The 26,789-nt window shown below is 41.6% G+C and overlaps 1 protein-coding gene across 4 annotated transcripts in view; it reads left to right on the top strand.

The window, feature by feature from the left end:
* The window catches only part of szt2 (SZT2 subunit of KICSTOR complex), a 221,147-nt gene that overhangs the window by 173,661 nt on the left and 20,697 nt on the right, over window positions 1-26,789 (top strand). For all 4 annotated transcript variants that reach the window (XM_030433927.1, XM_030433928.1, XM_030433929.1 and 1 more), the window contains 7 exons: window positions 3,815-4,070; window positions 4,237-4,316; window positions 6,646-6,771; window positions 7,719-7,921; window positions 8,458-8,554; window positions 8,815-8,895; window positions 19,475-19,549. In XM_030433927.1, coding sequence (XP_030289787.1) covers window positions 3,815-4,070; window positions 4,237-4,316; window positions 6,646-6,771; window positions 7,719-7,921; window positions 8,458-8,554; window positions 8,815-8,895; window positions 19,475-19,549 — 918 coding nt within the window. The remainder of the gene's footprint in view (window positions 1-3,814; window positions 4,071-4,236; window positions 4,317-6,645; window positions 6,772-7,718; window positions 7,922-8,457; window positions 8,555-8,814; window positions 8,896-19,474; window positions 19,550-26,789) is intronic.

The raw sequence follows: 26,789 nt of genomic DNA, 5'->3' as shown, positions 1-26,789 counted from the left end.
GAGCACCTTCTCCGGAAGGCTGCTTCAGCTTCACTTTATACAACAACTCTCTCACCTCTGCCTGACAGAGAACTCTGGTCTCTCTACTGTTTTGTTGTATATATTATTATTGTTATAGTGTATTTTGCATATTTTGTTTTGTTGTATATATTATTATTGTTTATTGTTTATAGCACACTGCACTGTATATATACACTATCTATATATTGGATTCTATTTATGTTATGTACAAAGTATTTTATTTGCAGACCCACTGCTGCTGTAACAAAATAATTTCCCAGTCTGGGATCATTAAAGTAATTCTATCTATCTATCTATCTATCTATCTATCTATCTATCTATCTATCTATCATATTCCATATTCCATATTCCACCTTTAACAATAATCCACTCAGAGCAATAATTTACTGCCACAATAGTCCAAAATAATCTACAGTAGGCCTTATATGCATTAGGGTTGTTTAGCACACTTCACATTAGAGACCTACAAACTGAGGAAACACTAAAATTGATGAATTAATCATAAAAACAATCCTAAAGTGATGTTATGTACACACACACTCCCTCACAAATATAATGCCAACGAACTGGACCTGCTGTGATTCAGCAAAACGGGGTTCACTTCAAGTCAATCAGTGTTATGGCATTCACATGTGAGATACATTTTATTTTAGCCCTCTCCTAAAGCAAACTCTTAAGCTAGCTAAAAAATTCAGCATTTTAGCTAGCCCCTCCAACCCACATAATGAAAAAAAAACCCATAACTTACCTTTATCCAGCGAGCGTTTTTCTTCATCTAGTTTCTTCTTTTTTCTGCGCCAGATGAATACGCTAGTTTGGACGCCATGCCGTGAATGACCTCAACTTACAGCTCGGAGCAATTCCCCGCCCCCTCCTAGCAGTACTGGTCGTCATAGCAACGCGGTGTGGTAGACACCAGATCTGACCAATCAGCGGGCCAGGTGTCAGGTCCTTTTCACATCTTTTCCTTTGGGTCATTCCTCAGGTATTACAGCTGACCTTGCAACTTGAGGGGGCCCCCTAGTGGCGCGGGGGCCTATGCACGCATAGTCCACTTATAGCAAGAAACGGCTCTGAACAGCTGGGTTGCACAGCATTCCTGTATGGATCTTAAAATAAAAAAGCCCCAGAAAAAAGATGTAAGAAATAGAAACATTCTCTCTCTCTCGATGAAATGCACCCTCACAGTAACCACTGTGCAGAAAGCCAGAGCTCTTTGCAACAATGCATCACACTGGGATTGCGAGGCATGATAAGTAAGTGCAAGTACGCCTTTAGTAATATTACAGTCACTCTGTCAGACCTCACGTGGGGTCTCAGTTCCATACACGAGCACACTGTTGACTTTTGGAGTGTATTTTGTAGTTTTTGACAGCTACTGCGATTTCTATATGATTCATGATAAGTTGGAATAATCATTTTTGCATCACACTTTTCATTTTCACTGATAAGAATATAAAATCATGATCGTGTGGGCTGTTGGGGTCTGTTCCTAACAAACATTTTTTCATACATATATATATATATATATATATATATATATATATATATATATATATATATATATATATATAATATATATATATATAATATATATCTATATATCTATATATATCTATATCTCTCTATATATATATATATATATATATATATATATATATATATATCAGGAGAACAACATTTTTTGTCCAGGACATCTGTGCAGCATTACAGTACTTCGTAGTAATACTGTTCTGCGATTTTGATAATATTAGCATTAATTGTGCTGCCCCAATTTTTGTCACTTGTGACAAAGATACCTTTGTTACAAAGGCATGATATTTTACGGTTTAAAGATAAACTCTCCAAAATCAATGCACTGAAACAACTTTACTGGTAATTAAATAATTATACATTACCCAAACCGTCTTTTTCTATACGCTGCTACGGATGTATCTGTGATAGACCAACATTGACCTACTGACATATCTTCTATCAAATTTCAACCAATACCCCTTGTAACTCTGTTCTGAGTACCAAAAGGACAGTCAAAAACAAGGGTTAGGGGTTGAAATTGGAAATAGGATTAAGTCTGTGTCACATGAAATACAACAGAGTTAGATCAATAACCCTGTTGTTGAGAAAGCAGTGACTGCGCCCCAAAGTCTTGAAAGAAGTTGCTATGGTCTACTACCAGTACAACAGCCCACATGTGATAGTGAAAATACTATTCATTTGAATCACGTTCAGTTTTGTTTGGCAATGTGTGTCTGTTAAACCACGATATAAACTGATATGATGAGGACAAAAGTTTAGGTCATGGGCAACTTCCTTAGTCTGCATGTGCACTAGCTATTTTGGTTCTCGTATGTGCAGCAGCACAAAGCACAGAACAGTTAGGTGGTGACATGCCGCTGACTCCCAAATATATTGTTAAATAATCAAATTACCACAAAATACCTTGTGCAAGCTAGTTTTTCAGCACAGAGAGAACATGAGAAAGACAAGAAGGGAGTTGGGTTAGATAGCATAACAAGATGCCACCAGCTCATTTTTCCCTAGCTCTCTTCAGACATTGTTGTGTAGAACAGGCTGTTGTAGAGATATATAAGAGCAGCATTTTACAGCGAAAAAAGGACACCAAATGCCCTGTTAGCCTCCCCCCTACAGTCAATTTCAAAACGAGTGCAAAGAATGGAAAGATACAAATTTTTCTTCTCCCTTCAATGGCCCTGCTCTTCATTGCTGCATTGCTAATGAGTACGGACAGAAGGCAGAGTCAGAGCAGCAGAAAATTTGCCTGAGCAGAGTTTCATCTGTCATGTCCCGATGAGAAGCAGAGGGTGTACCAGTGTACAGTTTGACCCTCTAGCCTGTGGCCATTATGCTGGCAGCTCTGCCATAGTTGGACATCTGGGCCCTGAGCTGCTCCACTGAACAAACTTGCCCCAGAGTTCTCTCTCAACAACCACTAGGATACATGAACAATACTTGGGACATTCAAGTATGCAATAGTAATATCATCAACACTAATATAGAGTGCAGTACACGATATACAGTGTGGTAAAAAAATGTAACCCTCTGCCATCAGAATCAGAAAAACTTTATTGTCCCCTGCAGAAAGCAGTGGAAATTCGTCTTTGACGTGTTCACAGATGTGCATAGAAAAAAAAATAAAAATAAACACAAGTTAAAAACTTGTATTAGTCTTTAGTCTGTATTAGTTAGAGGTCATGCCAGTCAGTCAGGATGGGATCATTTGAGCTCATCTTCTTTTTATAATACAAATATTCATTTAAACCACTTGGGCAACCCTTTGACTCTACCAGGCAGCATTATTTTTTTAAGGTACCTGTCCTCTTTGCTCCTCATGATACCTGTGCTCTAGACATCAGCCTATTTAATAGGGCTGCAACGATTACTCGAGTAACTCGAATAATTCGATTACAAAAATTGATCGAGGCAAAATCTCTGCCTCGAGGCTTCGTCTAATTCCTATCACCCGCGTTACGTGGGCTACTTAGCTCAGTGATCATGTTTCCACACAGACTGTTATTGCGGACACACACCGCTACATTCAGAATCCCCCCCCCCCCCCCCCATCTCTCTCACGCTCCCTCATGTACAGGTGGACACAAACAAACACACACCTTTACTCCAGGTGTTAGGAATAGTTGGAATAAATACCTGTATGTTTTTTTTCCATCCCATCCATTTGCTGTCTTTTGGTTTTCATTTATTGTCAAACTGTTTGTTGTTGTCCTTATCTTTTTCACTGATCCTTTCTTCCTTACTTTTCATCTGTCTTTTCCAGGATCCTAACCCATTCCTCAGCCCTTCCATGGAGCCTGATGCATTACTGCGGAGCACAGTTCCTCCGTTGCCTAGTAAAGAGCAGGGGAGGCTGCTAACCTCTGGTCGGAGTCTTGCACCGCTTCACTTCCCCTCTGAACTACTTCCCTTTGATGAGGCTCTGAGAGATGTCTGCACCATACGACCCTTGATGGAGGGGGATGTGGTGGCCAAACATGGTGGCCAGCTCTTGGATATCAAAGCTGCTGAGCGACGAGGTCAATACTGCTACTGCTAATAATGCTAATGCTAATAGTGCTAACTACAATACTACTACTACTACTAATACTAATAGTAATACTACTACTGATAATAATAGGTCAAATGAGCCCATACAACTCTACACTGGACAATATTGTAATGGCTGTGTATCTGTGCTGACAGAACTGGAGAAACAGATGAAAATAGAAAACCTGTTTGTGACTTGGCAGCAGAGGTCGGCACAGTCCAACATGCCCATTTCAGTAAGTACCACAAATATGTAATTTTTTTGGTGTTGTGTTGTGTTAGGGTTAGCATGAACAGGCAGCATGAACAGTTCAAATGACATCAATACATGACATGATGTTTTCTGATTTGTTGTTCTTACGCTGATATAAATCTTATTTTAGGCAAGCAACCTCAGTCTGAACAGTTGTTTCCATCTTCATGAGGAAAAATGGTAACAGGTGTTCTGTTCAGTAGAGGGGCAATGAGACCTTTGGTAAATTATGTTGAATGTTGTTGCGTAAAAAAGTACTAAAAGATGTAGATGTGAAGGTCAGCATTATAAAGTTAATTAAATATATAATATATTATTATTATTATTCAAAATGTTTCCAATAATGTTTAAACCAGATAAATCCAACTTAGCATTTATACACCAGTTGTTGTTGATGTAAATACATAGACCACCCCCTCTGGATTTAATGCTGACTGCCCAGCTCCTGTCAGCACGAAATGTAGCCAGTCCCTCGAAGCTAACAGCATTGTCTGGGATTGATGAGTTTAGCCATGTCTCCGTCAGAATTATTGTGCAACAGTTCCTCATCTCTCGTTTACTTGTTAATTCCAGCTGCAGATGATCTATTTGGCTCTCCAGGGAATTAATTTTGAGAAAATAATTGAAGATAGATGGAGGTGGCATTTTATAGGGGTTAGCTTAGCTTAGCAAAAAGTCTCTTGTCCTCGCGCCACAGCCGTGCTTCAGCGTCAGGTTGTGATGCTAGGAGCATCCACAGCAACTGGGTCTTATCAGCGTAGCACTCTGAGACTATGTGAACACTCTTAAGTAGTCGTGTCTATGAAGCCGAAGTCACTGGATGATCATAATTCTAGCAAGAGATGACGATCATATATTAATTTGTAGAGATTTTTGCTGTTTTTTTGGCATCCTATCGAGCAGATTTTGATATAAATATTCTAAACAATCACGAGCCAGTGTAGCCACTGCTGGACAGGGTGCCGCCATGTTGTAAAATCTTTACAACTAACTTATTAGGTATTGAATACATTAAGGAACATAATGTGAACCATCAAATAACAAATTGGATCCTGCCAGTAAATCAGAATTCAGTGTTAAATTCCTTCACTGTAAAAGTGATTTCAAATATAGCTAATTGGACTTGATAGAACTCGGCCAATAGTGCCTTTCACTACTGTATGGCTTTAAGCATCAGCATCAGCATGGCCATGAGGGTTAGGGTTACGGTGGACTGTCTGGAAGAAATTGTGAAAGCCTGTCACATATTTAGTAAAGTAGAGAAATTTCCTGAAGAATTCCAGAGTTGTAAACAGTTGTGGAATGTATCATCCCACCTTAAGCACTATACTTAAGTACCATTTGAAGAACTTTAATTGAGTATTCCAATGTTATCCAACTTCATAAACTACTTCTAGTCTACTGTATCTCAGAGGCAAATGTAGTATTGTTTACTCACCTCCATTAGGTACCTTTCAACGTTCCATCCTTGCTGCAAATGTAGCACACAAATTAATACAGCACTACTATTAATCCAGAAACAGGCCATATAACCTTAAAATGCAGACAGGGACCATGTTACTCTACTGTTGTTTTACCTTTGGTACTTTAACAGCATATAGCAAATTTTGCTTTTAGTACATATACCTACTTTTACGGAAGTGAAGGATGTAAATATCTTTCCACTACTGTCTAAACCGTGACAAAGAGACTACATAATCATTTTCTTCTTTTGATACTGTGTGCCAAAGAGGAGTGTCCTGGGGCCTATATGTTGTCTGTCGTTTTATGTACGCACCATGGTTATCTTTCTGAGCTGTAGTTTACAAACCCTACTTCCCATTGGTGTTTTTAAAAAGCAATAAATAGTTGTATTTCAGTCTCACTTAAGACACAAAGTCACAGAACACAGAGATCAAGCCACACACTGAGAAGAGATACGCTGCCCAGCACAGCTGACATTAGCAAGACAGACAGACAACAGAGAGATGCACTGGTACTGCAAGCAAGCACACATTAACTTAACATTACTGTTAATTTCTCATATCACACTTGGAGAGGGGAAATACTCAAGTTTACCTGACTGCTTTTCCCTCAATTCACTTTCTTTTTTTTATCTTCTTGTGAGCAGAGGGATAGTTAGGCTTCATACTCTCATCTATCAGTTGGTAAACACTGACACCTCCATGGACACGAGGGGGAGACGGGGCACTTGCTTATCTTCTGTGGAGCCCCGTAGACTTTTTTCTTGGATGCAAAATTGTTATAGTAAACCCTCTGCTCACCTCCAGTGTCGCTGTTTTAAGTGATAACAACCAGCGATTTGTCAACAGGGGACAGATTTGGAGACCCTGAAGCAGTCGTCCAGGCTGGTCCACTACTGTGCCACCCCTCTTCTCTTTGACCCCATCTTCCGCAAACAGATTCATGAGGAACAGGTTGTCCCTCCGCCAGTGAAGGTATGTTTTCTGTCTGACTCCAAGGAAAGTTAGAGGAAGAGGAAGTATCGTCCTTATTAACATACTCATACTGATTTCTACCAATATTCAGTAGCAAGAGAAATTATATGAGAAAGGTTGAAAAGTTGCTAATTTAGCCTCCCTTTGCTATTTGGGGTTACATCATTTATTGTGGTTGTAATGGTTAACAGGTATAGCAACAGCAGGCCATGAAGCGATGAGGCTTCGATTGACTTTTTATTGAAGGTTCTCAGTCATCCAGGTCATGGTAATTCTAAGTGCTGTATCTTAAGCAGCTGAGTGCGTTCAGTTTCGTGAAGACATTTCACCTCTCATCCAGGAGTCTTCTTCACTTCTAACTGACTGGAGGAGAGTTGCAGTTGCTTTATACTGTGTCAGAGTGTCTTTACTGAGTTAATGACACATGTGAGCTTTGAGTTCACTTGTGGGTCAGTGACCCGGCAGCCTTCATGAGGGTTACTAGGGCTAGGTGAGCCCAGGTGTAAATAGTTGTTAAGCTGTGTGGGGAGGGAACTCAGTATTGTACTTTTGGTGGGGGATAAGTTATGTCATAGACCACATCCTCTGTTCAAAAAGAGTTGTTCCAGTTTGACATAGATGGATCTTTTATTCATCTTTCAAATCCTCTGTCTTCTCTGGCCAAAAAAAAAAGTCATTCTAATAAATGTGTCCATTTTCTGCTCCTTATCTGCATACAAGTTGTGGTGGCTCCAAATTGTCAGCTCCAAATTCAACACGACAAGATCCACATCACTACTATCAAACTGACTCCTTCACTTGGGACAGCTGCTAACCATCCTAGTGTCAACTCCAGTGGCTTTTAGTCATTGTTTGAAATATGTTATGTTTGCTTAATATATGCACAGGTTGAAGTGATTCTACAGCTGTTCTGTAAATGTTGAAATTGTTAAATACATGTACATTAGAAACGCCATCGCTCCAGCGACTCCACCGCATCAGGCCGGGACCGAAGCTACAGCACTGACTCAGCGGACATGCTGCCTAGCAGACTGAAGGATGAACCCTGGCTGCTTGAGATTTCCAGCACCTTCCTCCAGCAGTACGTTCAGTATCTGCAGAGCATGGGTTTCATTCTGGTCCAGGTCCGGCCTCAGTCTCCAGCTCGCAGGTCTGTATATGCAGGAATAGTTAAATTTTACCTTTATTTGTTGTTGTTAACTGATTACTATTGTTTTTTTCTGTCGGTGGGCTTTTTCTGTTTGGAATATGTTTTCATGACAGTAGATTGAAGTGGATGGTAATTTAACTCTAACTAAAAAATGTTTAAGTATTAAAACTGGACTGGGTCGGTTTCTGATCCAGTCCAGTTTTCACACAGCATTCAAGTATTTCTTTGTATGCATCCGTCAATTTTCTGTGAAACTTCATAATGTATCACTAAGTTTCTGTCATTATATGTGTTTTGATTCTCATGTGACCTCTGACCTCCCAACACAGCTGCCCCATGGCTGATCTAACCAGAGCAGATGCCCATCCGGTCTGCCTGTTACTTTCTAGGCCCAGGCCATCTTGCTGCCTCTGAATTATGACTTCTTAATTGGCCACACGCTGTTTGTTGACCAACAGCTATTGGGCTCAGACTTCTTTGGTTTAAGCAGACCTTAACTCACCCTGGTCCTTCACCCTACCCCCCATCTCCTACAGCATTGCCCGGGCTCGCGCTGCTATGCTGAGCTCTATGTCATCAGAAGGGAGGATGTCTTTTTCTTATGTAAAGCAGAAGAGTGAGGACAGCCCTAAGGTTAGTGTTCAACACACACACACAAACATGCATGCACGCGCTTGAGACACACACACACACACGCACTTAGACTAGAACCCGGCAAATAGCCGTTCACAGCTATGTTGGTATTTGTTGTTTGTTTTTTTTTTAATTGCTGTGAGCTGGAATGAATCCAAATCCATGTGCTCTACAAAACAGTGTACTGGTGCATGTTGGTCGGCCATTTTGGATTTGTGGTAATTAGTATAAACTGTTTGTTTTGTAAACACATATTGCAGACTACAGCATCTGGCACCACTGCATATCACCTACAGAGGGCGTTGCCAGGGGGGATCGTATTGATGGAGCTGGCTTTTCAGGTGAGATGAGGATTTCTTTTTTTCTTTTTTTTTTATTACTTTATTTTTTTTCTTTTTCACAAACACAAACATGAGGTCATATACATTCATTCATTCACATAGAGTGATGCACTTAAGTGCTTACAACAGAATGGTACACTTTTGTCTGCAGCTATGTTTACAACCAGAGCCGTTTCTTGCTATAAGCGGACAATGCGGGTGCATAGGGCCCCCGCGCCACTAGGGGGCCCCTCAAGTTGCAAGGTCAGCTGCAATACCTGAGGAATGACCCGAAGGAAAAGATGTGAAAAGGACCTGACACCTGGCCCGCTGATTGGTCAGATCTGGTGTCTACCACGCCGCGTTGCTATGACGACCAGTACTGCTAGGAGGGGGCGGGGAATTGCGCCGAGCCGTAAGTTCAGGTCATTCACGGCATGGCGTCCAAACTAGCGTATTCATCTGGCGCAGAAAAAAGAAGAAACTAGATGAAGAAAAACGCTCGTTGGATAAAGGTAAGGGTTTTTTTTTTCATTATGTGGGTTGGAGGGGCTAGCTAAAATGCTGATTTTTTTTAGCTAGCTTAAGTGTTTGCTTTAGGAGAGGGCTAAAATAAAATGTATCTCACATGTGAATGCCATAACACTGATTGACTGAAGTGACACCCGTTTTGGTGAATCACAGCAGGTCCAGTTCGTTGGCATTATATTTGTGAGGGAGGGTGTGTGTGTTAGGCAGATATCTGTCATGTCTGCTGTATCCTCATCCAGTGGAGCTGCTGGTCCGTCATAGACCTCCTCTGCTCTTCAGTGTTTGTCACATAACATCACTTTAGGATTGTTTTTATGATTCATTTATCAATTTTAGTGTTTCCTCAGTTTGTAGGTCTCTAATGTGAAGTGTGCTAAACAACCCTAATGCATATGAGGCCTACTGTAGATTATTATGGACTATTGTGGCAGTAAATTATTGCTCTGAGTGGATTATTGTTAACTCTACTGAGCTAGTTGCGTCTTTCTTTTCCACATTTTTGAGAATATTTATTGTGACACTCTAATTTGAACACATTTGCCTACAGTTTAGTTATGTTTTTGATGTATTACTTTGTTTTATTCAAAAGAATAACATAACACAAAGTAAAAGTCAATTTAAATTAAACTATACGATATAGGACCGTTTGTTCTGCCCACAGAATATGTTAAGACCAAATCATCAGTTAAGCAAGCAGTTCACTTTGTAATACTCTGTGAAATATAAACTAAGATATTCCTTCAATATCACATAAAGCTCATCAGTCATTTATCTTTGTTTTATAACTCTTTGAAACTGCTTAAAAGTGACAACTTTGAAATTGGGTGCATGCTTTAAAGGGACACTGTGCTGTATATTGCAAGGTTTAAAATAAAAACAGATTATGAATTTCTCCATTAGTGTAACATGACTCACTTATATAGTATGAATATTTGCTTAGGATCTGTTTTGCTTGGTAACCTGAGGAGTTTCGCCTTTGCAGGAGCAATTCTGAAGTATTTTGGAGCCGCAGAACAGGAAGCAGAACTGCCGCCTTCAGCACCAGAGATTGACAAGCAGCTCTCATATGCTGGCAAGGAAGCAGAAATTTTGAGGTGGGGCTTAGGGTAGATCTGCTTAAAACACAAGACTCAGATGATACTGATAATCATCACAAAGTGGTGTGATTGTGTTATTTGTTCTGTATGGTTCCTTTAAAGTATTGTTTTTATTGTTGGTTTGTTTTCATTGTTGCATTTTTATTGTCTGCTGGTTTATTGTGTTGGTCCTGAAGGGCTTGTGTTACATTTGAAAGGTTCCTTACTACCTCACAGTATTATTCTTGTTAGTTTTTTTTGTTTTTATTGTTTGCATATTGATATGGATGCTGGCTCATTGTGATTTTCTTTTCTAAGTAATAGCCTATTTTATTTTCTCTCCAACTTTAACTTTAGTTTTGGGTGTATGTATGTTATATGTTTAATGTCAACTTAAAATAAAATAAAATTGAGGAACACTCCATCAGTTTCATTTATTGACCTTTCAAGGATCCCTATTGTTTACCTTGTATTATCATTTTCTATCAGTTCAACTTACTAGTGTGGGTCAACTTAAGATGTTTGATTTTAATTTGAGAGAGGCTTTCACGACTCTAGCCTGTTTTTTCCTCTTAAAATGTAACAGATTGTTGCATCTTTATGGATCATCCAAAAGGGTTAGGAATCTATCCATCGTAGTTTGACAAAATAGGGACCCCCAAACAGCATCTTGTATAGGGCCCCCAAAAAGACAGAAACGGCCCTGTTTACAACCATTTCATCCGTCACACTCTGCATTGGCTAAGTATATAAGCCATTTAGCCCAGTAGTCTTTCTTACGGAGCCCTGGAGGTGACATGGATAGGTTGTTTTTTTTTTATCTCGCAAGTGCGACTTATTATCTCGCACGCGCCAGTTACTATCTTGTGCGCGCGACTTACTATCTCGCACGCGCCAGTTACTATCACGCACGTGCGACTTGCTATATCTCGTGCACGCGAGATGGTAAGTTGCGCGCGCGAGATAATAACTCGCACTCGCGAGATAGTATGTAAGATGCAGTGGCACTCTGGCTCAAATGATTGAATGAAATGAACGTTGTGGTGTTAACTCAACAATGATGGGACGCTGGAATCATGAACAAGTGCCGTTTACTTCAACAACTTATACTGTAACATTGTTCTCAGTAGCAGCGTCGTATCGTACACAGTCGCCATGTTGTTGCACTCTGACCTCTCTCCGTGCAGCGTGTTAACTATGACCTGTCTTATACAACAGCGCCCCCTTGTGATATAAAGAGCAATAGTATCTGTTTTATATAATAACAGAAGAAAGCAAACGTGTTTAGTGTACTGCGAAAACCGAGAGAATGTGGTCTGTGTGAGAATGTCGTGGAAAATTGAAGGTATTTTAGTAAATGTAGGTTTTCTGTCACAACTTTCACATGAATATGATAGCCTACTATATGCACCTGCATCCATTGTTAATCATTTGTCCTGATTGCCAGTTGTGACTGCTGCAACGTTATTTCCAAAATGATTATAACCAAACTACTATTACCTTTACAACTCCTCCATCATGGCTAGCCTAATAACCATTATAATAGCTATTAAAACACCTGGACACTCATCGTGGATCATCAAAATACCTGTTACATGTACCTCTTACCGTTACACAATAAGACACTTTAATAACTTTAATTAATTAATCAATTAAAATTCTGACATGGTCTCGATCCATGATAATAAAGGGGCGTTCAGACCAAACGCGATAGACGCGAATACAATCGCTTCAGACGCTTAATTCGCGCCGCGTGATCATTTTGGACTATTCGCGTCATTCGCTTCATTCGCGTCATTCGCGCTTGCCCGCTTGCCCGCTCATTTTTGAACCGGTATTTCTCAACCCGCTGTCTTTCCACGTCTATCATGGCTGATATCACCACCGTTGCTGTACTGTACCTGCTGTACAAGTCCCAGAAACGCCGGAAAACCACCCGCCGTCGTGTCTGGGTTCATGAAGTCCTCCGGAGACACACGGAGCTGGGGGAATTTCACTGTCTCCTCCAGGAGCTCCGTCTGGATGACGACCGGTTCCAGCGGTAGCTCAGGCTGACTGGAGCCCAGTTCGAGGACCTGTTAGCTCGGGTCGGTGCCAGGATCTCCCGCCTGGACACCAACTACAGGCGCTGCATCTCAGCTGTGGAGCGCCTGTCCATCTGTCTGAGGTGAGCTACAACTAGCTTCTCCTCCACCGTTGCCCTGAGCAACCGTAAACAACCGTACGTGATGGAAGTGACGTCGTCGGCTTGAACTCGTCGCTGATTAGATGTCGCGGCGCGATGCCGCTTGAAAAGTTGGATATTTTCAACTTTATTCGCGCCGCGCCAGACGCTTCATTCGCGCCGCGCCAGACGCTCCAGACGCTCCAGACGCTTCATTCGCACCGCGCCAGACGCTCCATTCGCGCCGCCGTCGCCTGAATCGCGTGTAATCGCGCCATTTACATTGATTTTCAATGTAGAGTAGCCGCTCCATTCGCGTCTATCGCGTTCGGTCTGAACGCCCCTTAAGACTTCATTTAACTGACTGCACTGTTTAATTCCGTCAAAATGCGCTTGAATTAACATCTCGCACGTAGGAGATACAGTAAGTCGCGCGCTCGAGATACAGTAAGTCGCGCGCGCGAGATACAGTAAGTCGCGCGCGCGAGATACAGTAAGTCGCGCGCACGAGATACAGTAAGTCGCGCGCGCGAGATAAAGTAAGTCGCACTCACGAGATAAAAAAAAAACGTCCATGTCACCTCCAGGGCTCCGTACTTTCCAGTGTAAATCTAGGCGCCAACCTGCGCTTGTTGTCTGTTTCTCTGCACACTGTCGGATGCTATTTACATTTTACACTTTTCATTCAAATAAGCTAACGTAGCTGCCACAGATGTTTATTTTCATCTATGAGACCTACATTTATCTTCCGAAATGAAGCTATCCAGCCCGAGTTTAATCTCCAAAAAGCTGCAGGTAAATTAATCGGCTCGTGTTCTTCTACCGGTATGACGGTGAAGTTTTGACCGCAGATCACCTCAGCAGACCCGGGCTGGGCTGCTCCGCCGCTCCGCTACAGGTGCGGCTGGTCTGGACTTCTCCAACCACGTCGGAGCAAATGTGCAAATGAGCGTTATTTGGATAAACTGGCCGCACAACAGGGAACTAAACAGCTACTTTCTCACACGAAAAAGCTTTAAAACCTGATGTTACCGGCGCTAGAGCGGAATTTAAAACAGAGTTACGGCGGTTTCAAGTTAGCCATAGCGAGGGGAGGTTCGCATCCTGTTTATAAAATAAAAGCGCAAATTCTATCCTTTCGGTTTTCTTTATAATTAAAGGACAACGGGTGTTTTATTTTTGTGAAAATGACCAGAAGTGCGTTACTTACTACGGCTGGCTTGGGTAGCGCCGAATTAATCGGTACAAAACTTTGAACAGCTGTTATCAGGGGCGCTGCCAGGGATTTTGGGCCCCATGAAAAGAAATATTACTGGTCCCCTGTATAGGCGAAAATTTGTTATGCTGTTTACATAAAACTGCATTTTGATAATATTATTGACTATAATTTCCTATATGTGTGAAAAGAACAACATGACAGTTACTTGGTAGGGGAAGCACTGAACACTCAGAATACAATGGAATTTAGATTCATTGTCTGCAAGTCTGCAACTTTAATGGTTAAAATATAAAATTCTCTTAAATTAAATTACCTGAAAAATACAAATGCATGACATACATGAATTATATAGAATTTCCTGTAATACCATTTGAAATAGCATCACCATCACCAGATTCAGGTTTCCTCCCACCATTCTGTATTACTGTCAGTGATTTCATCAAAAATAACAAAAGAAAATGTGATTTTCACAACCAGTACCCCACTGCTCACTCCTCCCTCTTGTAGCCCTGCTGTCGTGTTTTTATTTCAGAATGATCTTTTTTCCATAATAATAGATTAATTCAACACAGAGCTGCTCACCTCCTCCCTCAGTTGTGGGTAGGCCTACTGGGGCTGGTTCAGGGGTAGGTGGGGGTACTGGGGCTGGTTCAGGGGTAGGTGGGGGTACTGGGGCTGGTTCAGGGGTAGGTGGGGGTACTGGGGCTGGTTCAGGGGTAGGTGGGGGTACTGGGGCTGGTTCAGGGGTAGGTAGGCCTACTGGGGCTGGTTCAGGGGTAGGTGGGTACTGGGGCTGGTTCAGGGGTAGGGGGCTCACGGGACTCACAGACAGCTGCGGCTGGTGCTGCTGCACTTGACGTGTCTGTTCAAACATGCATCATTTTTGACAGGAGGGGTGGGCAACTGATTAAATATGGGCAGCTTGCTAAACGTGAACAGTGAAATCTAAAAATCCAGAGTTTTCTTCCAAGATATGAGCTAATATGGGGAGAAAAGTGAGCTAGCTTAAAAACCACAATGTTAAGATAAACAACAGACTAATGTGTTCCAGCACTTTCCACCATATGAACCAAACCCACCTTGTTTTTGGAAAAACTGGGTGACATACTGACGCCCCTTTGCTTCTCTCTCTTGTCTTATCTTTTTGTCTTTCCTTTTTTGGCTACCCGACTTCTGGGGCATTTTGCCTTCTCTCGGTCTCCTTACTGACTGAATACACCGCACTGCGCAGCAGTTCAGTTGATTGATGGGAGGACCGAAACATTTTACGTAAGGGGGGGGGCCTTGAGAAATGTTTCTAAAATAAACATAGTGTTATTATCAGTGCATTAAGTGATGCATATATTATGATTATAAACTAACAAATTAGTGTCATATTATTTTTGTCAGTATTATAATTTTATTAGGGGCCTTTCTGGGCCCCTGTCAATGATGGGCCCATGGAATCCTTCCCCTTATCCCCCCCTTTTCGGCGCCCCAGGCTGTTATTATTATGTTATGTAAGCCAGCTTGTATGATCCTTGCAAGATAGCAAGTCAGCTGGCCTTGTATTGATGGCTACATTTTTAAATAGATTATAATATATATATATATATATATATATATATATATATATATGTATATATATATATATAGATAGATAGATAGATAGATAGATAGATAGATAGATAGATAGATAGATCACAACAATAAAAGGCACAGCGAGTCATTACTCATCCGTTACGGCATCCTCCCGGTCCTGCCTCTGGAAACCTTTGAGTCTCTCTCGTATGCTCTCCTGGTAGTCCTGCGCGTCCCCGGTGCGTCGCGGTCTGATCTGCTCCTCGGTATCGGTCCCACGGAGAGGCCCCGCTTTCTCAGGTCTGCCGCTGCTTCTTCGGAGCTGTTGAACGTGACCGTGCATGAATCAAAATGCACGCGCATCCGAGTAAGAGGAGTTTGGAAACGGATCCCGTTTTCCTTGAGTACTCGCTTAATTGGCGTGTATTCCTTCCTCCTCTGCTGCACAGCCTCAGCATAGTCATGGTCGAAAAACACATGACTCTCCTGGACGTAGATGCTTTTCTTCCAAGCGGCCTGGAGGATTTTCTCCTTCACCGTGAACTGTAGGAAACGAACCACCGTAGAGCACGGCGGTGCTCCGTCAGGTGGCTGTGAGGCCAGCGCTCTGTGTGCTCTTTCAATTCCCAAACTTTGCCCCTGACGCAGGCCTGTAGTGTCCCCCAGCTCCGACTGGATCATGTTTTCCACATACCGTAGCATAGATGTGCCCTCTGCCTTTTCGGGGATACCATAAATCCGAATGTTATTACGTCGGGAGCGCCCCTCCAAGTCGGCGACCTTGGCCTGGAGTGACTTTTGGTTATTCAGCAGCTGGATAAGCGCGTCTTTAACGCCGGTTTCCCACGGCTCTCTTCCCGCTACGCTCCTCTCCACTTCCCCCAGTCGCTTGGCTACCTCCTCGACCTGGCCGGTTGCGGCTTTGATTTGCTGGTTGATTTCAGATCGTAGCTCGTCGAGTTGTACTTTCATGTCCTCTCTAAAACTGAGCCGAACTTGCGACAACTCTTTTTTCATTTCAGATTTAAGGTCCCGCATGCCTTCGGCTACGACCTCGCTCACCATTTTGCGAAAGGAGTTAAGCGTGGCCTGGGAGTCCTCCATCCCGTCGCCATCTTCACTTGCACAAACATCACTCATGTCGCCGTCTTTTCGGGTTTCTGGTTCCTTATTTTTTCGAGTCCCGACTCTCCCTTTACTACTTTGTCCCCCACTCATCGTTGTTCTACTTTAAATCACTTTTCACCGAGTTGTAGACCTAAATTGCGGGGTTTTTATTTTAGCCGATGCAGGAGCTCTTTTCTACGCCGCCATGCTGGGCGGAAGTAGGAAACAGGTTTTGCACAAAAGTGCACTACAGTATCTGACAAATGTGTATACATACAGGCATAAAAAGCAAAACTGAAGCAGGCAAACATACAACCATATAGGTTCTTCACATGACATGCAACCCTAGGAATCTAACAGAATATATAAGAACATTTTAAATACAAGCCAGAGAATAAAAGCGGGTCTTGGGATGCATCTTTAAAGCAACAACAGACTCGGCCTGTCTAATATTATTCCAGAGCTTGCGAACAGGGCCAGCATGGCATTGTGGGAAGATCTAGGGAGTCTGGCAGTGTACAGGGTGAGAAGTTCTGCGATATATGTAGGGGCGAGACTTCAGAGAGTGTTCGGTGTTCCATGTCTGAAGTATGTAATTTGCACTTTCAGTATGTTTCTGTTTTTGATATTTATTATTATTTTTGTGGTATTTTGTTGATATACTTTCATATTTAATCCTATGCTGAGCCCCTGAAACGAGATTGTGTTCTGTGTTCACTTGTTGCCCACTGAATGACAATAAAGTCTGTCTAAGTCTTAGTATAAACAATTTCAAAAACAAGTTGTAAATGGGAGATGCCTACATAGAGGGAGTTACAGCCTTAATTCTATTAGTGTATCGATGACTAGATCAGAGGGTGTGAGGAAATGCCTGACAACAGAATTTACCTGCCTGTAAAAACTTGGATCTAAATCAAATATAATTCCCAAGGTCTTGGTATGTGTTCTCATGTTTATGGAAAGGTGACTGAGGTTCTCTGCAATAGTGGTGGAATGATGTGAGGGGCCAAAGAGAATCATTTCTGTCGCAACCTCAACCTTTAACTGTAGGAAGTTATGAGCCAGCCAGTCCTTAATATCTTGGATACAGTGTTGTAGTTTAGTTACATCATGCTGATTTTGAAAATGGAGGATGATTCAGATCTGGGGTATCATCTCTGTAGCGGTGAAAATGTTGAATGATGTTCAATGAAGATGTTTTAAGTTACAGCAATTATTCTTAATGGGTACATGTAAAGACAGAAAAGAAGTGGATGTAAAGCTGAATCCTACACGAAATCTTCCACAGAGGAGCCTGCTGTGCATGTGCATACTTTGAACCACAGTAACAGATGTAGCCAGATAACCAAGATGGTGCATTTACATCGGAATAACGTTCACATTGCTTTGGTAGGTCATTGGCAACAAAATAAGCCCTGATTGTTCCATTTCTGATCAGTACAACTAAATTACAATGACAAGTGCCTGATGCCGAGTCACTATAGAAACCCGAGTAACAAACAATATTCCTCACATCGCTGTAGACAGAGTTACCAGGTAATCATTACCCGGTGCAATGCCATGCTGCCTTTCTGGAGCATGAGTAACATTATTTCTCTAAACCAATTCAACCACTTCAGGGCTACTGAACACAAATTAATGTTATCACTACCCAGTCACATGAAAGACACTTTTACTAACCGGTAGCCATGAAGACAACGCTAAACACTGGAGTTAACATGCATACGTGCTGCTTGAAAGTATGTGAACCCCTTGAGCAGTTTAGAGGTTTCTGTTATTTTACCATAATAAATCAGGTAAAGGACAACCCACACACAACCTCTAGAGAGTTGCAGACCTCTTTGGTAGCTGGGACAAATGTGCATGCATCTACAATCAGATGTAAAATTTAATTGCCATGACATTCATGGGAGTGTTGTTAAAAGGAAGCCTCTGCTCTCAAAAAAGAACAAAGCTGCCCATTTCAACTTTGCCAGAAGAATGGACCTTCTGGAAGTCCATTCTCTGGACAGATGAGTCAAAATGATATGGTCACAATCAAAACCACCATGTTTGGAGAAAAGTCAACACTGCATATCAAGAAAATAACCTCCTTCCAACAGTGAAGTATGGTGGTGGAAATGTGAAGTTCTGGGGATACTTTTCTGCTTCTGGACCTAGACAAGTCCATATTATCCAGGGAACCATGAATCTCAGGTTTATCAACAAATTCCTGATTAGAATCTCCTGCCATCAGTAAGGGAGTTCCAGCAAAACTACAAAGGAATGGCTTCAGAGAAAGAGGATTCGTACTCTGGATTGGCAAAGTCAATTTTCAGACCTTACTCCAATTTAAATTTTGTGGCGAGTCCTGAAGAAGTTGGTACATGCCAGATGTCCCTCCAAGCTCTCTAAACTGGCTTAGTTCTGCAAGGAGGAGCGGTGGATGCGAGAGACTGGTTAGTAGTTACAGAAGACGTTTGGTTGAAGTAATGGCCACAAAAGGAGGAGCCACGAGCCACTAACTAAACAAGTTCACATACTCATACTGTCTCTCACCATAGTGATTACAATTCATCCTGAGGGGAAAATAAATGTCTCAGCCAAATGTCATTGCAATCCATCAACAGTTGCTGAAAGGTTTCACTCTGAACCAAAAAAGTAAATGTTGTGGTGGCACTAGATAAAAGGTCCTGATGTCTGATTGCTACTGCATTTTCAGTGGAAAATAAACCTGTGTGGATGGACTGTGGTGAACTGAATTTCCATTAAAGGCTGTTTAAAAAGCTTAAAAAAACACGAAAAAAAAACATATCCTGCCTCTCTTAAACCAGCAGCTACTTTGATACACATTAAACAAATTCAATGTGTCATTCTGGCCATGGATGATTACTAACTTGTCAGCCATACTTTTATAGTATTTTATAGATAACTATGTGTTCTGCATGTGCCTTTTCCTTCCAGGGATGTTACTTCTGTGTGAAACAGTATGCACTGGAGTGTTCCCGCATTCCGATGGGCCAGACAGTCAACTCCCAGGTAAATGTTTGACAGAACTCTGTACTGCTAGGCTGTGCCTCTTCTTCTGCGGGGTTTTGTCAGATTGAAAAATGTTAAAGAGAGGATGAGAGAGCAACAGTAACAGACAATGGACCCCAAAAATATTTAAATGTCTTAATTATTTTCATGTGGAAGGGAAGGGGTACCGATCCCCTTTCATTCCAGTGGTTTTACAATTAGATCCAGGGATGTCAGAGGGCCCTAGGGGTGGTTTGGAGGTGATGTATTGGGCTCCAGGGGTTCCTAAGAATGAACCGGGACTGCTTTTTGAGTATCTGGGGGTCTTGAGGTTTGAGAGGTCAGTAAGATTGAAAGTTTTGATGCTCCAGTGTTCTTTTGAAGGATTTCCAGGACTTGTGTCCAGGTCAGAGTATAACAATGTGTAATGGGATTCACGCTGCAAGAATGTTTGAGAAGCCCTGCTGTCTACCATTGGTGGCAGTTGTGCAACAGAACGCAGTTGATCTGTAAAGATCTCTCCCAGTGTTCAGCACACATTGGAACCATTGATTGTAAAATATAATTTATTCTTCATGTATGATCCCAACTGAGAATCCACAGAGTATGTTTGTTCAGCTGGTAAGCATGACAGTATTAAAAAACGCTAAATTGAATTAAGTATGGGTGACAAACCAGGGGCTAAGCTAACAACTCAGAGTTTGTTATAAGCTAGCTGCGGGTTAGCTTAGCATCCTAAAGTGCTTACAGCAAATGTCGAGGATCATTTCTCTCCAAACAAAGCAGCTGTAAAGTATCGAAGGGAAGATAATTATGGAGCATTTTAGAATTAGCTTTATCTTCTTCCAGAGGCTCCAGTTGAGTCCCATAAGTCCCCAAGTCCTTGTTGTTGTCCCTGTCAAGTGACATGATTTTACTACAACAATGGTAGATGCAGAAGAACAAACTTTGCAGAAGCTAGGGTTTTATCAGTATTTATATTAATATCATAAGAATGCATGGGTGACATATTTTGGAAGAAACACTGAAACCTTTTTGGTTTATATTTAATGTTTTATTTAAGGGAATATGTAATATTGTCTGGTGTCAAATTGGACATCTTGAATGTTGCAAAAGTTGCTAGTTTCAGGTTTTTAACAGAATAAATGGACAAGTGACTGCATCCGATTACTAACCTGCGTCGAAGAAAATCATCAAAGTCCAGTCTGGTTTACTGTTGTAGTAAGAGTTTATTGAATATGTCTGCTAGCACACTGGTGAGCTTGACTGACACAAATTGCACAACTGCACATCACGTCATGTTTCTTTCTTTCTCTGCGCGTTCCTTTTCTCCCTCCACATATGCCAGCTAGCTGAAATGATGTTTGAATAGTGCCAGGCAAGTGTGCATTTAAAGCCCCTGTACAGACTTTTCATTTAGTGTTGATTTTGGCGGCCCCGCTGGACGAAAGAGGTAGTGTTTTGCTGGAATGAAGACTGCATTTCCCATGAGCTCTAGCGCCCACTGTCGTGAAGACGTTTGTCTGGCCGGCGCGTGTAGATTTGTTTTGGAAACGTTGGAAAGACGACGGGACTTGCTTTGAAAACTTTCTTTTTTTTTTTTTTTTTTTTTTAGCAGCTATCTGCAGCGTGCATATGGACGAGGTAATGTGTCTATTTGTATTTCTACTTAATATAATATGCCGCCGGGGAAACAAAGTAATGCTGCTGTTGCGCTGCAATTTCCCAGCTATATATTATTACCCACGGTGCTACAGAGCTAGCGTTACAGCAAAGTCACAGTGATTGTGATGGATGTTTTGTTCTAAGTAAGAAACTGAATCATTTATAATGACAGAGGATATTACCGATGCATCGTTGCAGGTCGGCTGGGCTGATACACACAGCTGAAATGGATGCGTGATCTAAGACGTTTGTTGTCGTTTTTACGAGTGTAGTATCTAGAGCTAATCTAGTGGTAACGTTAGCCAGCTTTGTTGTAACAACATGAATTCATGTATTGCTGTAAACTACGTCCCGCATTACATTTCATAAATGAAATAAAATGTACAAACCTGTCTAGGAGGAATCGGGCGAATTATGGATCCGACCCTCCCTTCAAGCCCCGCAACTCTCTCCATCTCTGTAAGGAATCGCCAATGTTTATCCGTGTTTAGCCCTAGCTCGATCGGATTCCCTCTTGGCCTTTCGTTGGTCTTCGGTTCGAATTCATTTTCTTTTCTTTGTCTCATTATCAGCCATGACAAAAGTTTTAGCTCGGTTAGCACTGGCTAGCGTAGCAACAAAACAGCAAGCTGTATCCTGAATGTCGTCAGTTCCGGTCTGACTGCCGTAAATCGTTTCGTCAGTGGTCCGACCCGACCAATGCCTTTCAGAGGTATAGAATTAGACTACTTAGAAATAGCGTATCTTCACGCCGATGGGCTCATTTGCTGTTGTAGGTAACAGAGACACATCAGCAGAAACCAGAGACTTTTGCATATCCAGTTAAAAACTCCGTACAGGGGCTTTAATATTTCATGGCTCTTGAAAGACCAATACAACCTTTGGTTGGAAACCGAACAAGAGAATGACCAACGTGCGAGATTTAAGCTTAGCAAAAAGAGCTTTAATGTTGGCAATATGGGGGAGGCAGCCCTCACAAGTTATGCTAAGGGAACGAAACACATCCAACATGAGAAGACCTCGAGAGATGGCCTACCAATCCAGGCGTTTTTCAACTTGACGAAAACCACGGCAAGACCAGCAAGTGGACTGGGGTCTGTCTCCGATATGAGCATGGTCGCTACAGCTAAGCAAATCACTTTAAATGTAAAACCAGCACCCATTGCTACCGCGACTTCGGCCACAGAGATACTTTGGGCACTAAAGGTGGCGGATTCGCATTAATCATACAATTCCTGCAGCAATGTCGGGGCCGCCTATCTCAACATGTTCGGTGTTGCACCTTACTTACAATCTCTCCTCGTTAGAAAGATATCAAGGCAAACTGGATATGTGATGCTATTTGATGAGTCATGGAACCATTAATTGCAACGGAAACAGATAGACTTATATGTTCGCATTTGGGATGGTGGAAAGGTGTGGATGCGGTATGTTGGCTCTGAGTTTTTTTGGTCATGCAACTGCACGTGATGTTGCTGACAAAACGATTCCTGTTCTTGATGGGATTGGAGTGAAAATTTTTGTTCAACTGTCAATGGACGGTCCTCATGTCAATCTGAAAATTTTTGACATGCTGCAGAAAGAAGTTCTCGAGGATGTGAACAAATCTCTGCAAAGTATTGGATCATGTGGATTATACGTTATGCATAATGCATTCTTGGATGGGTGCAAAGCAAGTGGCTGGGACATTGAACATGCTCTGTCTAGCCTGTACTGCCTTTTAAAAACTGATTGTTCCCTCAACAAGGATGATACCAAAGTTGACGTTGGATTAGTGGATGAAACATCCATCAGACAGCTCAGAAGCACAAGCAAAATCATAGAGAGGCAGGTGCTAGACATAAGAATGGAGACCAAGGCCTTTCTTACAACTCTCCTGGCTAAAGCCCTACTTAAGGCTCCAGTGAACCACCTGCTGGTAAGAAATATGCAGTATCTTGACCCTAGGCTGATGGTTTCCAAGAAGGAACTGTGTGTGGAGAAGATGAAAGGAGTCCTTCATACCCTGGTTGCTGCTAGCCAAGTGAGTGCATCAATTTGTGACAAAGTGTTACAAGAATTCAGAGAATTCCTTGATGTTGCAGCAGCATCTCCTGCTTTTGCTAATTTTGAACCCAAGTCGGACCATTTTGACGTGCTGCTCCACAAGACCATTGCACCTCAGTCTGGATGGAGAAATCTTTGGGATGTGATCCAAATTCTCTCTGTCATGTCTTGGTCAGCTTCAGATGTCTGCTTCATGTGCTAGACAAAGGTATGTTGTATACCTTGATGACAAGTAAAAAAAACTACTTGAATCAGACATTCAAAAACTTGAGCGTTCTGCTCATGAATTTCAGAGAAGGCAGAGGCAACACGAAATATGCCATTTATTGTTAAGTCAAATAGCCTGCAGCACTCAGCAAAAAGCAAGAGAGCAAGCCTGTCAGATTTAGGCAAGGACATTGAAGAGAAATTTTAAAAAGTGAAGGAGTAGACCTGGGTGATGATTTCAAACAAACCATCCATCCATCTGTCCATTGTCTGTAATCGCTTTATCCCTTTAATGGGGTCGCGGGGGGGGGGTTTGCTGGAGCCAATCCCAGCTGTCTCTGGGTGAGGGCAGGGTACTCCCTGGACAAGTCGCCAGCTCATCGCAGGGCCCTCACTGATGGCAGAGGCCACCATGCAAGGTGCCAACTGCACATCAGGAGCAATTTTTTTTTTTCAATTTTCAGTTATAAGTCTGAGCTTAAGCCTACATGTTGCCACATTGTTTTTCAGACTTGCATTCAGAAATTAGTTCATAATCAAATGCTTTAAGAATAAACTGATAAACTGATTTCTGTTTTCCCTCATGCTTGAAAGCCAGTGCCAGATTGATGAAAGTGCTTGTAAAGCTTTTTTTTTTTTTTATAAAGAACAATGCATTGACTCTTTCTGTAGTTTGAAATATTTAAAGTGAATATGAACATAACCAACTATTAGAGATTGAAAAAGGTTTACTGTTTAGTTTTCATACAATAATTAGCAGTTGGAGTAAAGTAGTGAAATGTTGTCCATGAAAATGTGTGGGAAACCTAACTATAGATACACATTATATAGCCAAATAGAGACACTAAATTACAGCTCAAACATAAAATAAAACACTTTTTGCTGCTTATCTATGCTGTAGCTTCTTACTATTCTATATTAGTGTAGAATATGTCCCAGAAGACTTAATCATGAAGATTTATTTATGAAGTCTCTTTTATTGCTTTCTGGGTGTGGCAGCAGTTGGCTGGGGTATGTGGTCTGGCTACACTGATACCATTTCTCTGATCCAGGATGTGTCCTCAATGTGTTCATGAAATTAACCTAGTAGGTGTGAGGTTTCTAGTTTAGCTTGGCTGCTCTGCGCAGAAGAAATCAACATCATCATCACCATTATCACCATCATCATCATCATCATCATCATCATCATCCATATTTCTATGGAGTTCATCTGCTAAGTCATCTTCATCTTTTCTCTCTACTGCCAAAACATCAACAAGGGTGCATACCTGGAAGTTGACTCTTGTCATGTGCTGTAAGAGGACCCTTTTGCAGGGTGGGAAGGTGGAGAGGTCAACGGAAACACCCTGTTGAAGCTCAAGGTTTGAGCCACACATTTTCTTGACTTTAATCTCTTTTGCCTCATCAACCTTCTTGATTTGAGATTGAAACCATGGAGGGAACAGGTGAACTCTTCAACACCACTGAGAATCAGCTCACAAGCACCCAAGAGTTCCCCACTTAAGCAAAGATCTGGGTAAACTTTGAGTTCTGATTCAGAATCTTCATCGGTCGCACCTTCCCTTTGCCTTTGCCTTTGAACGCTGAGGTCCAGTCAGCACCAGTGAATGCAAGCGGCCAGGAATGATGAAATGTGTTCCTTTGAGTAATCTTTGCCAGCTGGTTGATGTTGATAAGTCTGTCTCCCATATCAAAGATGATGTTGACAGTTGATGACTTGGCATAATACAGGAGGATTATGCTTTGACTCTGACTGTTGTGATGTGAGGCATTTTGGTTTGGATATACTGTATTGATGGTTGGCTTCTTGATAACAGGCTGCAGGCTTGAGTCATTGTTATTCATTGTGTTGCCAGGACTTTGTTCTTCAATAAATCTCTTATTTGGGTACCAGGTTTTGTGTGACAGAACCCTCCTTTGCTTAATCTGTTGTTTTATGTTGCATCCTGATACCCTGGTTCACCTGGGGGTTTAACATTATTCACTTTTCATTTAATTAACTTCTAAAAGTATAGCAGTAAGTAACTCAAGTCTCAGCTCGTGTTTAAGATATTTTCTTTATATGCAAGAAAACATGCTTAATCCCATTTGGAGTAATGCTGAAATTTCCGTTTTCTCCGATTTGAGCTACACTGGAGAACTTCGGTCATAGCAGGTGTAATCTTCTGGATAGAAAGGTCATCTTGGACTTAAATTGAAGCCAACAAGAATCATCACCTTTGATGACAATTTTTCAGGCAGACACATTTTTTTTGTCTTTTGGGATAAACTGAGGGTGATATTTGAAAATAGAAAGGCAGTCTGTTTGTCCTTGCATAATCCTTTAAGTGAAACACACTGTCTGACATATATTATTAAACCCAGCTCAAAGACCGTGTAAAGAAGGATTGGCTGCCTTCTGCTATCCTAAAATACTGTTGCCGGTGCAGGGAGATTGAGCCACCATGAATGATCTGTTAGAATCAGAGTTCAGGAGTTCAGATTCTGTTCAGTTATTTTATTGCAGAATGAACCAACAGTTAATTTGGTGTGGTTTCCTAGAAAGGAATAAACAACAGAAATAATTAGTTACAAACTCAGGTTGGTGACTGTGCAAAGGAAATTCATAATGGTAAATTATTTTTGATTTAAGCAAAGAACTCTTTAGCACCACCATAAGTCCATTATAAGTGACAGTCAACCATAATTATCATTAAATAGAGTACCCAGTGGACCAGCCTCCCAACATATGTGATCAACAACCCAACGGCATCTCACACAATGTGTACAAACTTAAAGTAACATCACCTCAACAAACACAGGGGAGTTTGATCATCTTTTGTACAGGCAGTGTGGTGTAGGTATATGGCTAACAACTACATATTTTTCAGTCGGCATTGCATACAACCACTTGTAAATCTATTCTGATGCACGTCTTTGTGACATTGTTTTGGGGAACTACTGGTAACTGCATACTTGTGGACTCAACCGTATCCATCTCCTGACTCACATTATTCCATTACCTTCTTTTCATGGAGTTGCTTGAAGTATTATTTTGTCTTTATGGTCTAACTGTAGCAAGGAATACTGATTGAGTGACTGGTCCTTCTGGACACAGGTGTCTTTATACTACAATTACTTGAGACACAGTCACTGCACTCAGGTGATCTCCATTTTCACTGATCAGGCTACTACTAGCACCAATTGGCTGGTCCTATGTGAATTATGTCAGTCACTTTAAAGTGGTGAATACTTGCGCAGTCACTTATTTTTCCTCCGCAGCTGCAGACTTTTTGAAAACTATTGACAATAACAACTGACCGAGCAGCTGAGCTGTCACAGCGGTATACGCACTGGAGGACTC

Source organism: Sparus aurata, chromosome 11 (assembly GCF_900880675.1).
Source record: "Sparus aurata chromosome 11, fSpaAur1.1, whole genome shotgun sequence".
In the NCBI taxonomy this organism is placed as follows: Eukaryota; Metazoa; Chordata; class Actinopteri; order Spariformes; family Sparidae; genus Sparus; species Sparus aurata.
The sequence above is the reverse complement of the archived record's forward strand: the minus strand, read 5'-3'. Positions and strand labels throughout refer to the sequence as shown.